This window comes from Arvicola amphibius, chromosome 6, assembly GCF_903992535.2.
Source record: "Arvicola amphibius chromosome 6, mArvAmp1.2, whole genome shotgun sequence".
Lineage (NCBI taxonomy): Eukaryota > Metazoa > Chordata > Mammalia > Rodentia > Cricetidae > Arvicola > Arvicola amphibius.
The window spans coordinates 34223953-34237855 of NC_052052.2; the positions used below are offsets into that span (position 1 = coordinate 34223953).

A 13903-nucleotide genomic window follows, 5' to 3' on the forward strand; every position below is an offset into this window, starting at 1 on the left:
CTTGTCTTCTGGAAATAATTCAGCAGAGAGAGAGCAGACAATGGAAGCAGAAGTTTACTTAGCAAATTCAAGCAAGCATTGCAAAGAGATGAAAGTGGGCTGTCTGGGGGCTGGAGAGAAGGCTCAGTGGTTAAGAGCACTGACTGCTCTTCCCAGGTTCAATTCCCAGCACCCACATGGCAGCTCACAACTGTCTGAAAATCCAGTTCCAGGGGATCTGACACCTTCACACCAATGCACATAAAGTTAAATAAACCATAATTAAAAAAAAAAAAGAAAGTGGGCTGTCCCAAACTAGGGATAGTAGCAGAATGGGTTCTGCATTGTAGATTATTTAAAAAGTGAATATTTATGAGGTAGGTGGCATGCTTATGGGATAAGATAACATTTTCCCTCCAAAATCATGGTGGACAAGATCTCTCTTTTAGGGTATTTTACCTCATGGTCCTTTAGGTAGCTAGCTCACAAAGGGAACATTGGGGGCAAGGCCGTAAGGTAGTGCATCCAAGGGGTCTTTTGCAGTCCCTTTAGTGCACCTATGAGGATGCCTTGGTACCTTAGTTTGTGATGGAGCTGGAACAACCTATCTGCAACGTCGGTCAAGGCTCGTTAACCACAAAGGAGCAACCGAGATACAGCTGCAGTTTTCTTAGTGACTTCATATGGAGACAATTCCATCAGCTTTAGCCAATTGGAGACGAGAATCATCTGACTCGCCCATCCTGCGAATGGCCCTGCAGATAGATAAGGTTTTAAACTGGCCATTAAACAGACCTGTGACCCTGTCAACCTCAGCCACATTCATCTGGATGGACGCGTGGTCCTTGGCACCAACCATGTGGTTGCTCTCAGAACATTTCCACGGCACATACAGGTCCATGAACTCACCGGTGTTGTTCTGCATGTCGAGACCGCGCCTGCTCACTAGGCCGCCGGAGCACAGAAACCTAAGTTGATTTTAAGACCGATCTAGGTTCCATGATTGATCTCATAACTGGCTCTCTGGTAATACAATTTGTCATTTGGGAATGGAGGCGTTTTGTTGTTTTTCTAAGCTGCGGCTTTGTCATGAAGCCCAGGCAATGGTTTGACAATAGTTTTCAAGGCCCTGTAAACAGGAACACAGTTTGTGCTGTCTGTAAGATGTCCTTTTCTCAGCGCTGTACTCATTTCTATCTTCCTGATGTTCTAGAACTTGGGAGATAGAGGAAAGATCAGAGTTTCCAGGCCGGCCTCAGCTACATGAGCCCTTGTCTCAATAAAAGAAACAACAGGGATCAGGTTTGGTGGCACATGCCTTTGATCCCACCATTTGAGAGGCAGATCTCTGTGAGTTCAGGGCCGTCTTGGTCTACACGGTCAGAGGATCTGTGACAATTGCTGGATAGCCAGGCTCGTCAATCGGTGAGCTCCAAATCTAGCGAGAGACTCTCAAAAATGGTAAGGCAGAAATGCTGACTTCTGTTCCCCCCCACACACACACGCATATATCGGCAAAGGATCACACACACCTACACACCAAACAAACAAGAAACTGCCTTCCATTTCCACTCCCACCAGCAGAGGCTACAGAAAAAGAGGTTGGGGGAGAAAAAGCAGCCAGCCATGGCGGAGTGCAGCCTTGCTTCTCTGTTGTGGGCTATTTCTTCACTGTGTGAAGAGATCATTAATGAACGAAACTTCTCTAGTCAGCGGGTCAGCAGCCTGACTTGTGACTGTCAGCATGTCTGGCAACCATCTCTTCTGGGTGGATTTGGGAATGAGACACTTCTTTTTTAACTTTTCAGTTTTTTATTTATTATCATTGTGGAGGTGTATGTGTTTGGGAGATGCACTTTTTTTTTTCCTAAACAAGATTTCTCCGTGGAGCTTTGGAGCCTGTCCTGGAACTCACTCTATATACCAGGCTTGCCTATAACCCTCGGAGATCCGCATGCCTCCGGGTGCTGGGACTAAAAGCTGTGCCACCACCGCCCGGCGGGAGGTGTGCTTTTGCTACAGGATGTACGTGGAGGTCAGAGGACACCTTTGTGCAGTTGGTTCTCTCCTTCCACATTCACATAAGCTCTAGGAAATCAAGCTCAGGTCTTCAGGCTTACAACAGAAAGCACTGTTGCCCACTCCGAGCCATCACCAGCCTCTCAGGCACTTAGAAACAATTTCATACATGCTTCTATGATCATGTTCATTCTCATTCCCTCCCAACATCTCCAACTTGTCTTCTTCCGACCATGTCCTCTCCTTTGTTGTGTGTGGAACCCACTAGTACTGCCTGGCAGAGTGTTGAGTAATCTCCTTGGCTCGATCTTGCCCTCAGGCACGTCTTGAACCACTGAGTGTGCTTAACCTCTGCAGACTTCAACCTTGTACTCCTCCAGGAACCCCTGGGCTGACTTAGAACAAAGAAACCACTAGTGGTGTGTGCTTACTAAGCTATTAATAAAGATGTACATACAGATTCCCTTTATAGCTTGTAGCACAAATGTATCTTTATAGTGCAGAATATAAAAGTACACTTTGATCAGGGGCATAATACCAGCACTCAGGAGTCCAAGGCCAGGCTTGGGGCTACAAGGTTGAGACCTTGTGTTGTGTGAATTTTGTTTGTGTTCTGATGAAGCTTGTCTGGAAATCAAGAGGCCAGAGCTAGCCACTAGTTAATCATAAAGGCCAGAGAGTGGTTGTTATGATAAAAATAAAATGCTGCAGGACCCCGAGTGGTGAGTGGGCAGCGGGTCTTGAGACCACAGCTGGCCACATGGCGGGTGAGAGACCACTGAGACAGATAGGCACTCCATGCAGAGTGAGGTTGGTTGGAGATTTATTTAGTGGGTTATGGAAGGGAAGGGAAAGGAGAGAAGGGGAGAAGGAAGAACAGAGAGAGGCCGAGAGAGAGAGAGAGAGAGAGAGAGAGAGAGAGAGAGAGAGAGAGAGAGAGAGAGAGAGAGAGGGAGGGAGGGAGGGACAGGGAGAAGGGAGTGAGGCAGAAGCTGCCTCTTGGAGAGAGGGAAAGGAAAAGACTTGCAGGTTGGAAGCAGAAGGAAGTCTGCTTGCCTCAGTAGAGGTGGGGGAAGTAGGTGGGGCTTGTCTCTTAAAGGGACAGGACAGACTATTACATTCCCATCTCTTTTTATAATAAAAAGGCGGGAGATTAGGCACAACATATTAAAGGAATTGGGATGGCAGATTCTCAAGACTGCCTGCTGCTTATTTGTGGGCCTCGCCTTGGGGGGGGGCACCTGAGAAAGCTGGGTGCTGGCCACATCCTGGGGTAGCTGGTCTTGTTGTTCCTGTCCGGTGTTTGTGGTATGGAAATCTCTGGTGTCTCTTACACCTGTTTAAGGTATTGGCTGAACAGAGGACAAAGTTAAGTTTAGGAAAAAAGAATTTTAGGACCAGGGAATTGAGAGGGGTGTACCTGACCTGTTTAAGGTGGATCCTTCAATTCGGCTTCCTGGAACTTACAAGAATTCTTTGTGTTTATGAAAACATAAGTTTTAAACAGCAGCATATTTTTTTTTTGTTTTTTTCGAGACAGGGTTTCTCTGTGGCTTTGGACCCTGTCCTGGAACTAGCTCTTGTAGACCAGGCTGGTCTCTAACTCACAGAGATCCGCCTGCCTCTGCCTCCCGAGTGCTGGGATTAAAGGCGTGCACCACCACCGCCCGGCTAAACAGCAGCATATTTATATCAGAATGACTGTGATAGATATTTTTTTGCACAATGAAAGTATTTTTAAGGACAGGACAGACCATTACAGTGGGGGCACACGTTTAATCCCAGCATTTGCAAGGAGGAAGATCAGGAGTTCAAGGCCACCCTGGACTACAAGAGGTCGAACCAATCTAAAAGAGAAACAGTGCTAGCTGGTGACTCATGCCTATAATCTCAGCACTAGGGATGTGGAGAAAGGAGTATAAGGTTGGTGGAGACAGGATGTTCCCCATTCAGTCTGAGGATTTGTAAAAACAGGATCCACCCCCCTCCAATTCTGTCTGAGATTTCATAGAGGTAAGAAGTCTCTGGTGGCTGACTGCTCTGCTTCTCTGATCTGTCAGATTCCAATCCCTAAAATCTGACTCTGGGTTTTTATTTAATAAGACTAATTAGATTTGTACATCAACCTTGTTTAAAAAAAAAACTAGAAAAAGACCCTTGCTGCCAAGACAGACAACCTGAGTTCAATCCCCAGGAAATACATGGTAAAGGAGAGAACTAACACATGACACACACATATACATAGACAAAATAAAAACTACAATGCAATTAAAATTAAAAATAAAATACTTCACCCCTTTAACCTTGCACTCAGGAGGAAGAGAAGGTTGATATATATTAGCAGTGGTTTTCATTCTTCCTAACACTGCCACCCTCTAATATATGTCCTCATGTTGTGGGGACCCCCAACCATAAAATTATTTCATTGCTACTTCATAAATGTAATTTTGCTACTACTGCCGGGCAGTGGTGGCACATGCCTTTAATCCCAGCACACAGGAGGCAGAGGCAGGCGGAGCTCTGTGAGTTCAAGGCCAGTCTGCTTCTAAAAGCAATAAAAGCACTAGTTCCAGGACAGGCTCCAAAGCTACAGAGAAACCCTGTCTAGAAAAACAAAACAAAACAAACAAAACAAAAAATTTGCTACTGGTATGAATTGTAATGCAAATATCTGATATGCAGGATATCTGATATGTAACCTCTTTGGGGGGGTCACAACCAGAAGTTGAAAACCCCTGGGTTAGTTGGAGGTCAAGCTGGTCTACATAGAGAGTTCCAAGTCAGCCAAGGCTACACAGTGAGAGACCCTATCTCAAAAACAATAAGCAAACAAAAGAAAACAAAAAGAGAACTTTAATGTGTATGGAATCAGGGAAAAGACAAAGAAATGTCTGTGAGAATCATTCCCTCTGGTTTAAGGAAAGCTAAGAAGGGCACTGAATGCTTTCCATTTCCCACCATCTATGCACCCTTGAGGACTAGGGGTGTGGCTCAGAGGCTTCCCCAGCCCCACAATAAATAAAGAGTAAAAGAACAGGGAAGCCACATGTGGTGGTTCAGGCTTGTGATCCTAGCAAATGGGAGGCAGGGGCAGGAGAATCTCGGGTAAAGTCTACACAGGGGTTTCAGACCTGCCAGGGATACATAGTGAGATCTCTTCCCCAGAGGAAAACTAAAGGTAGGAGTGGTGGTGCACACCTATAAACTCAGCACTCTGTGAGTTCAAGAACAACCTGGTCTACCCAGCAAATTCCAGGACAGTCAGGAATACACAGAGAGACCCTGTCCTAAAACGTGCCCTTTCCCAAAATGTGTAGTCCTGGCTATCCTGGAACTAGCTATGAAGACCAGAGATCTGCCTGCCTCTGCTTCCCAAATTCTAGAATTAAAAGTGTGCACCACCACCACTAGTTCCAAGTCAAACAAACAAAGAAACATAAGTATATTTAAAAATGAGGGCTGGCCGGGCGGTGGTGGCGCACGCCTTTAATCCCAGCACTCGGGAGGCAGAGGCAGGCGGATCTCTGTGAGTTCGAGACCAGCCTGGTCTACAAGAGCTAGTTCCAGGACAGGCTCCTAAGCCACAGAGAAACCCTGTCTCGAAAAACCAAAAAAAATAAAAATAAAAATAAAAAATAAAAATGAGGGCTGGAGAGATGGCTCAGTGGTTAAGACAATTGCCTGCTCTTCCAAACCATCTATATTGAGGTCTGGTGCCCTCTTCTGGTCTGTAGGCATACACGCAGACAGAAAATTGTATAATAAATAAATAAATAAATAAATAATTTTTTTTAAAAAAGAAAAATGAATGTAGGGACCTGGTAGTGGTGGTGTACACCTTTAATCCCAGTACTAGGGAGGCAGAGGCAGGAGGATCTCTGATCTAAAGAGCTGGTTCTGTGAGTCTTAGGCCAGCCTGGTCTACAGAGCAAGTTCCAGGTCAGGCTCCAAAGCTACACAGAGAAACCCTGTCTCGGAAAAAACAAACAAACAAACAAACAAACAAACCAAACAATGACTGTAGAGTCTGAGAGGTGGCTAAGTAGCTAAAAACACTTGCTCTTGCAAGGCAACTGGACCTAGTAACCACATGGCAGCTCACAGCCATCTGAAACTTCAATTCTATGAAATCCAATGCCTTCTTCTGACTTCTGAGAACACTAGGCATTTATGCAGTACACTTACACATATAAAGGCAAAACACTCATACAATGCATAAGATAAATAAATCTTTAAACATTTTAAATTGGGCTGGAGAAACAGCTCAATGGTTAAGAGCACTTGGTGTGCCAGGCATTGGTGGCACATGCCTTTAAATCCAGCAGATGGACTTCTGTGAGTTTGAGGCCAGCCTGGTCTACAAAGTGAATTCCAGGACAGCTAGGGCTGTTATACAGAAAAACCCTGGCTTGAAAAAAGAAAAAAGCAAACAAAAAAAAGGAGCATTTGTTGCTCTTGCAGAGGTCCCAGTTTCGGTTCTTAACACCCATATGGCAGCTCACTAACATGCATAGCTCCAGTTCCAGGGGATCCAGTGCCCTCTTCTGACACTAGACACACACATGATGCACATGCACAACGTAGGTTAAACATTATACGTGCAAAATAACATAAATCTAAAAATTTTTTAATTTTTTTATTTTTCCGAGACAGGGTTTCTCTGTAGCTTTGGACCCTGTCCTGGAACTAGCTCTTGTAGACCAGGCTGGCCTCGAACTCACAGAGATCTGCCTGCCTCTGTCTATCGAGTGCTGGGATTAAAGGCATGCGCCACCACCGCCTGGCTAATTTATTTTTTATTATGAGGCTGGAGAAATGACACATCAGTTGAGAGCACTTGTCACTCCTCAAGAAGACAGGAGACTCTGTCCCCAAGACTCTGTCCCCAGAGTCTGTGTCAGGAGGCACAAAACAACTTAGCTCTGAAAGATCCAATACCCTTTTTGCCTCTGGAGTCACCTTCACATATGTGGCATACACACAAACATGCATACATTAAAAAAGTTTTAAGTTTCGGGAGGCAGAGGCAGGCGGATCTCTGAGTTCGACTTCGAGGCCAGCCTGGTCTACAAGAGCTAGTTCCAGGACAGGCTCTAGAAACTACAGGAAAACCCTTTCTCGAAAAACAAAACAAGGGGCTGGAGAGATGGCTCAGAGGTTAAGAGCATTGCCTGCTCTTCCAAAGGTCTTGAGTTCAATTCCCAGTCAACCACATGGTGGCTCACAACCATCTGTAATGGGGTCTGGTGCCCTCTTCTGGTCTGTGGTCATACACACAGACAGAATATTTTATATGTAATAAATAAATAAATATAAAAAAAAGAAAAACAAAACAAAACAAAAAAAAGTTTTAAATTAAACCTGGCGGTCGTGGCACACACCTTTAATACCAGCACTCAGGAGGCAGATGTAGGCGGATCTCTGTGAGTTCAAGGTCAGCTTGGTCTACAAGAGTTAGTTCCAGGACAGGCTCCAAAGCTACAGAGAAACCCTGTCTTGAAAAACAAACAAACAAACAAACAAATAAATAGAATTATTTGTTTTTAGTTTTTTTAAATGTAAAAGAATTATCTCATTATTTACTTGTGTGCATGTTTACATCAGCAAGTGTGTCATAGTGTGCACGTGGAGGTCAGAAGTCAGCTTATGGGAGTCAGTTCCACAAGGTGCATCCTGGGGTTCAAACGCAGGTCCTCAGTCTCAGCTGTAAGTGAGAACAAGAGCGAGACTCAGAGGCAACTCCATTCCAGCTCCTTCCCCTCCTGTGGACACTTGCTAGCTGGAATAGCGTCTGAGTCAAAGCAATCTCAAACCCAAATGTCTTAGTTTAACATTTACACTGTGTGGCTGAATCAGAAGGAACTCAGTCCCTCACCTCAGATCTGATAAGCCCTCAAACATTAGAGAAGTCCCCTCTTCCCTCTGATGAGAATTCTTCTCAGACTTATTCTGAAATAAACATGCCACTCCTAGAGAGCCAGCTCTTTTTCCTTCTTATGTTTGGCCCCACGTGGACAAGAAGCTAGGAGGTTCTTGCAATCCAGAAAGCATCAAGTCCTGGCAGCTCAGTTCAGGTTTAAGTCTTAGATCCTGGCTTTCATTCTGTCTCTGCGTCCCCCCCTCCCCATTCCTTCTTCCAGCCTCACCCTCTGATTGGGTGAGAGTTGCTGTCTGTTTGTTGGGACTTCCAGGTCCAGGCCAGGGTGACTGCTACCCAGTGAACCACCTCACACAGCCTTGCTGGGCCCTGCATGTACATTTAATAGATGTAAAGAGGACAAGTGGCTGAGCTTAGCTTGTTGGGACTTCCAGGTCCAGCCCAGGATAACTCTACAAACACCCAAATCAGCTACCCACCTCCCTCTGGGTAGGCTGAGGTCTCTCTCAATGGGCGGACCACCTGCTAGCTTCAACATGGTTTGTCTGAGACTGCCCAATCCCCAAAGCCTGTGCCAGGAGACCTTGCCTAATTCTCAGTTTAAAACTGCTGCTTCATGCCACCAGCCCAGCCTTGTTTTGAGTGGCTTTTAAAAGCTGGACTTCCTTTCAGTAGGTTAATTCAATCTACAGACTTCTCTGGCCTGCAGGGACGTCTTTCAGCCCCAGCCTTCCCTCTCTTCCCTTGCCTTCCTGCAATACAGCTATGAACCAAGCCCCAAAAGATAAAGAGCTCTTGGAGGCTTGGTTAAATGACCAAAAATAACTTCCCATCACCCCCACTCCTTTACAGGGAGACTCTTGCTGAGACTATCTGCCTAGATATATACAATTCTCACCCTATCTTTTTCCTCAACAACGGTTAAATACAATCATGTTCTTTCAACGTCTTATAGTGCTGCTACCCACTGAGCCATGGCACACAGCCTTGCTGGGCCCTGCTTGTACATTTCATAGATGTACCAGGGACAAGTGGCTGGGCTTGAAGAGTCCAAGAATAAGAATATAAAAAAGTAAAAAACCAAAAAAAAAAAGAAAAAGAAAGAAAGTCGGGCGGTGGTGGCGCACGCCTTTAATCCCAGCACTCGGGAGGCAGAGGCAGGCGGATCTCTGTGAGTTCGAGACCAGCCTGGTCTACAAGAGCTAGCTCCAGGACAGGCTCTAAAGCTGCAGAGAAACCCTGTCTCGAAAAAACCAAAAAAAAAAAAAAAAAAAAAAAAAGAATATAAAAAAGTAGATTCCAAAAATAAGGATGTAAAAATAAAGAAATATAAAGTTGTAGGTCTAGGAGAAAGAGAACAGAATGTCAGCAGCTCTCTCGAGGATTAACTATTAACAGTGGGCTACTCTGCTTTAAAACCCATCACTCTATTTACAAGGTCAAAGCATGACTCTGCAAACTGAGAGCTAGCCTACGGATATGAGCTGAGTGCATTATCCCTGTTGTGTGAAACTGGCAGCATCAAAGTGGGGGACCACAAGGCTTCAGTAAACACTGCCTGGAAGTACCAAGAAAGACGATTGATTACTAGTTTAACTGAAAAACTCTGTTAATGGAGATTGTAAAGCAAGGCAATCTGTATCTGAGTTTTACCTTGAGATTGTAAAAATTCCTTTGTTCAGACCTAATGCTTGGAGTCCCTACTATAAAAAGATGGGTTCAGAAACCGGCCTTTTGCCACAGCCTAACAAACACCACCTCTGGCTGTGGTCTCAGCTAGCTGATAAGCTTCTGTGCCCCGCGGTGTTTTTTTGTTTGTTTGTTTTGTTGTTGTTGGTTTTTTTTTAATTTATTTAACTTTGCTTCTGATTTTCCTGAAATCTGGTTTCTGGAGTAGAGTTTGTTTCTGGTTTATTAGATTTTGGTGGTCTGGTCTGTCCACATCTTTGCACAACCCCTCAGGACCCAATAAGCTTAGCTCATTGGGGCTGTCAGGGCCCAGGCTTTTACCTAAAATCTCTGGTAACACTAGGAGAACAGAAATAGAGCTTTGTTAAAGCAATGGCAATTGTTTAAGCCCACGAGTGTAACAAGCTTTGTCAGACTATCTTTGAACAGCCAGTCTGCAAATAATGACCCAGACAGAGACTTATTGTTAATTATGAAAGCTTGGCCTTAGCTTAGGCTTTTCCCCAACTAGCTCTAATTAACCCATGTTTTTAAAATATACATTCTACCATGTTGCTTGCTTACCTCTTCTCATTTTGTTTTGTTTTTTGAAACAGGATTTCTCTGTGTAGCCCTGGCTGTCCTGGAACTCACTCTGTAGACCAGGCTGGCCTCGAACTCGCCTCCCAAATGCTGGGATTAAATGCGTGCGCCACCACTGCCTGGCTGGTTTTACCTCTTCTTAGTAAGGCCATCTGACTTGCTCTTGAATCTGCTGGTGAAATCTCAGGCCTAGATCCCTCCTCCTAGTTTCTCTCTCTGTGCCCGGAAGTTCTGCCTATTCTCTCCTGCCTTGTTACTGACCATTAACCTCTTTATTAATCCAATCAGAAGGTGCCTTAGGCAGAGACACATGTTTATAGTATAAACTAACATCCCTGCAAGAGGATATTTTTTTTTTCTTGACACAAATACGAGTTGCCTGGGAAGAGGAACCCTGTGGGCATGTCTGGGGGGGGTGGGGGAAGGGTGCTTTCATGATAAATGACTGATGCGAGAGGCTGCAGCCCACTGTGCTTGGCACTAACACTGGCCAGGTGTTCCTGGGTTGTATCTGTAACCCAGATTGTATCTGTAAGTTCATGTTCTCAGTGGTCTCTACCTCAGGGTCCTGCTTGAGTTGCTGTTCTGGCTTCACTCAGGGACAGACTGTGATATGGAAGTGTGAGGTGAAACAGGCCTTTCCCTCCCCAAGTTGGTCAGTGTTTTATCACAGGAATAGAAATCATAAACTATATCATTCAAAATTACAATTTTTATTTATTTTGTAGCCCAGATTTGCCTATTACTTGTTATAGAGCCAAGGCTGAGCTTGAGTTACTGACCTTGCCTCCTCCAATTTCCAAGTATTAGGATTAGAGACCTGATCCCCTACACTCCTCAGCAAACAGATTAGTTCTGGAAAACAATACACATCTGACCTGACTAGGAAAACTCTTGGTGGGCTAAGGTTACACTTTATATCGACACTTTGAGTCTCAGAGTTGGGAAAAAGGCCTCTGGGTTACAGCAATGACTCAGCAGTTCATTAGCTGGCAAGGTCACTACTGATTGTTGGACTTGAGACTTTTAAGAAGACAGATTCAGCAGGAAAAAGAATGGAGAGTCCATTAGACCTTGCAGAAGGTGGTGGAAGTACTACCATGGGACTTGGGGGGAGTAAAGGTCTTTGTACTCACAGAGAAGCACTAAGAGAACCAGGAATGTTAATTAGGTAGGGTGTCTCCTTGGTGGAGGAGATGAAAATCAAATACCTGCATTCTATCCAGAAAGCCGAGTGGATTCTTTAACAACCTGGTGACCCTTTTACTATCTGAGGAGGCAGACCTCGCCCACCTTTTGCTGTGGAGGCGGACCTCAGCCAAACTCCCCAGCATGATTATCCCAGGCTCTTCCCTCCCTAGACAGGTGTCCATTTTTAGGGCAGATGTCACAAGCACTTTATGGCCTGCTGACTTCTAAGCTATTGACCGACACTAGATTCCAGGCCTTTTAGCTAGAACCCACCCTTATAGTGTAGCGACACTTACGCTTCATTGTGCACCTGGGAGTGGACTGATTGTTGCCTGGAAACCTTTCCCCAAGTTGTACTGTGTTTAGATCTGCTGACAGGGAACCGCCTGGCATTAGACTCCCTGCATCTGATCCAGGTCTGCACAGGGTTTTCATTCTTATCTCTTCTCAAGGCTCGCTTCCCTGTTTGACAACTGCAGGGATTCGTTCAAAAGGAAATATAGTATGGTCTCTTCACTGTAAATCTGCTGGGCTAAGATGTGTTTGAGGGATTCTAAATTTTGATACAATGAAGTTCAATCTGAATTTACTTTTATTTTTTTTTTGTTTGTTTGTTTTTCAAGACAGTTTCTCTGTGTGTAGCCTTGGCTATCCTGGAACTTGCTCTGTAGACCATGCTGGCCTCAAACTCACAGAATCTGTCTGCCACTGCTTCCTGAGTGCTGACGTTAAAGGTGTGAGCAAACATTGCCTGACAAATTTATTTATTTTTTGAGACAAATTTTCACTCTATCTAGTTCAGGCAGGCCTGGATGCTTTGTGGCTCAGATTGGCTTTAAACTCAGGTCAATTCTCCTGCCTGCCTCAGTCCTTATCCAGAGTGTTGGGATTATAAGCATAAGCCACCATACCTGGCTCCAAATTGTCATTACTGTGACAGAGTGACATGTTGGGCATCTATAAGGACACTGCTCTGGGAAGGATGGCTGTGCCAAACTATTCTAACTTCAGAATAAGACTGATTTGCTTCAAAGTAGGTTGAGATCAGAGTAAGGCCCTTGCTGATTCTGACAGAACCAGACAGAGTTAACCTTAACAAGCTCTGGCTACAGTCTATCCTGATACTACTGTAGAGAATATTAGTCTTTAATAATCAGGTTCAGATACCGGAAGTTTCACACAATGAGCATACACACACACGTGCACACACCACACACGCACACATTCACACACACTATGACAAATGCTTGCCTTGTTCAGTTCCTAAAACAGATACCTACTCTGTAAAACTTATTCCTTGACAAAATAATGGTATGTTTATCTAATAATCCCCATAAGAGTGTACAGGGAAATGCCACCCAGTAAGATGTAAACAACAGAGCTCCCTTGACATTGAAACAACATCTGACAACCCTCATAGAAATGTTTCTGCAAAGTTTCTACTCTCTCGTCCTCTGGGGATGTACCACAGTGTATTCAATAAATTTTCTAGTTTTGTTTCTCTCTTGGTGAATTCGTTCTCAGCTGGCATGTCACTGGCCTATCAGCACCAGCCCTGGAGTGGAAATTTGGTTCATGAAGATGTCACTTATTTCAGAAGTAGGTGGGAAGTAATGGGTAGAAGGGATGGACTGATTCCAAAAGGGAGCAGAGATGAAGTAGAGGAGACAGGTGGGGAAAAGACAAGCGCCAGACCCAGACAACCCTGGATCTAGCCCATGTCTGCCAAGAAAAAGAAAACCTAAAAGTAAAATTCAATTCATATTGACAGGGCTACTTCAAATCTGTAATTTGTGGGGTTTTGTTTTTTGTTTTTGTTTTGTTTTTATATTTATTTATTATGTATACAATATTCTGTCTACATGTATGCCTGCAGGCCAGAAGAGGGCACCAGACCTCATTACAGATGGTTGTGAGCCACCATGTGGTTGCTGGGAATTGAACTCAGGACCTTTGGAAGAGCAGGCAATGCTCTTAACCTCTGAGCCATCTCTCCAGCCCCTCAGCCAGTGTTCTTAACCACTGAGCCATCTCTCCTGTTCCAATGAAATAATGTTCTTTTTTTGTTTTGTTTTGTTTTTTGAGACAGGGTTTTTCTGTATAGCCCTGGCTGTCCTGGAACTAGCCCTTGTAGACCAGGTGGCCTCGAACTCACAGAGATCTGCCTGCCTCTGCCTCCCAAATGCTGGAAATAATTTGTTTTAAATAGAAAAGAAAAAGGTCTGGGTGTGGTGGTGCATGTCTTTAATTTCAGCACTTAGGAGTCAGAGCTAGGCAGATCTCTGTGATTTGGAGGTCAGCCTGGTTTATATAGTGAGTTCCAGGACAGCCAGAGCCACATAGTGAGACCCTGTTTCACAAACAACACCATCACCAAAAAAAAAAAAAAAAAAAAAAAAAAACCCAAATCTAACAAACATAAATCAATCCCCAAGCAAATAAAATGCCTAGAGTTGTATATCATGATTCAATGAAATTCTATTTATGAATTATTTTTATTTATCTATATGTGTGTCACCTGTATGCAGGTGTTCATGGAGGCCAGAAGAGTGTTAAATCCTCTAG

The 13903-nt window shown here is 44.4% G+C and overlaps 1 protein-coding gene across 1 annotated transcript; it reads right to left on the reverse strand.

Annotated features, from left to right (window-relative positions):
* Positions 1–658: 658 nt before the first annotated feature.
* On the reverse strand, positions 659–904 carry LOC119817229 (40S ribosomal protein S21-like). The gene has a single exon (XM_038334408.1). The coding sequence runs from the start codon at positions 902–904 to the stop codon at positions 659–661; it is 246 nt and encodes an 81-aa protein (XP_038190336.1).
* Between the last annotated feature and the right edge of the window lie 12999 nt (positions 905–13903).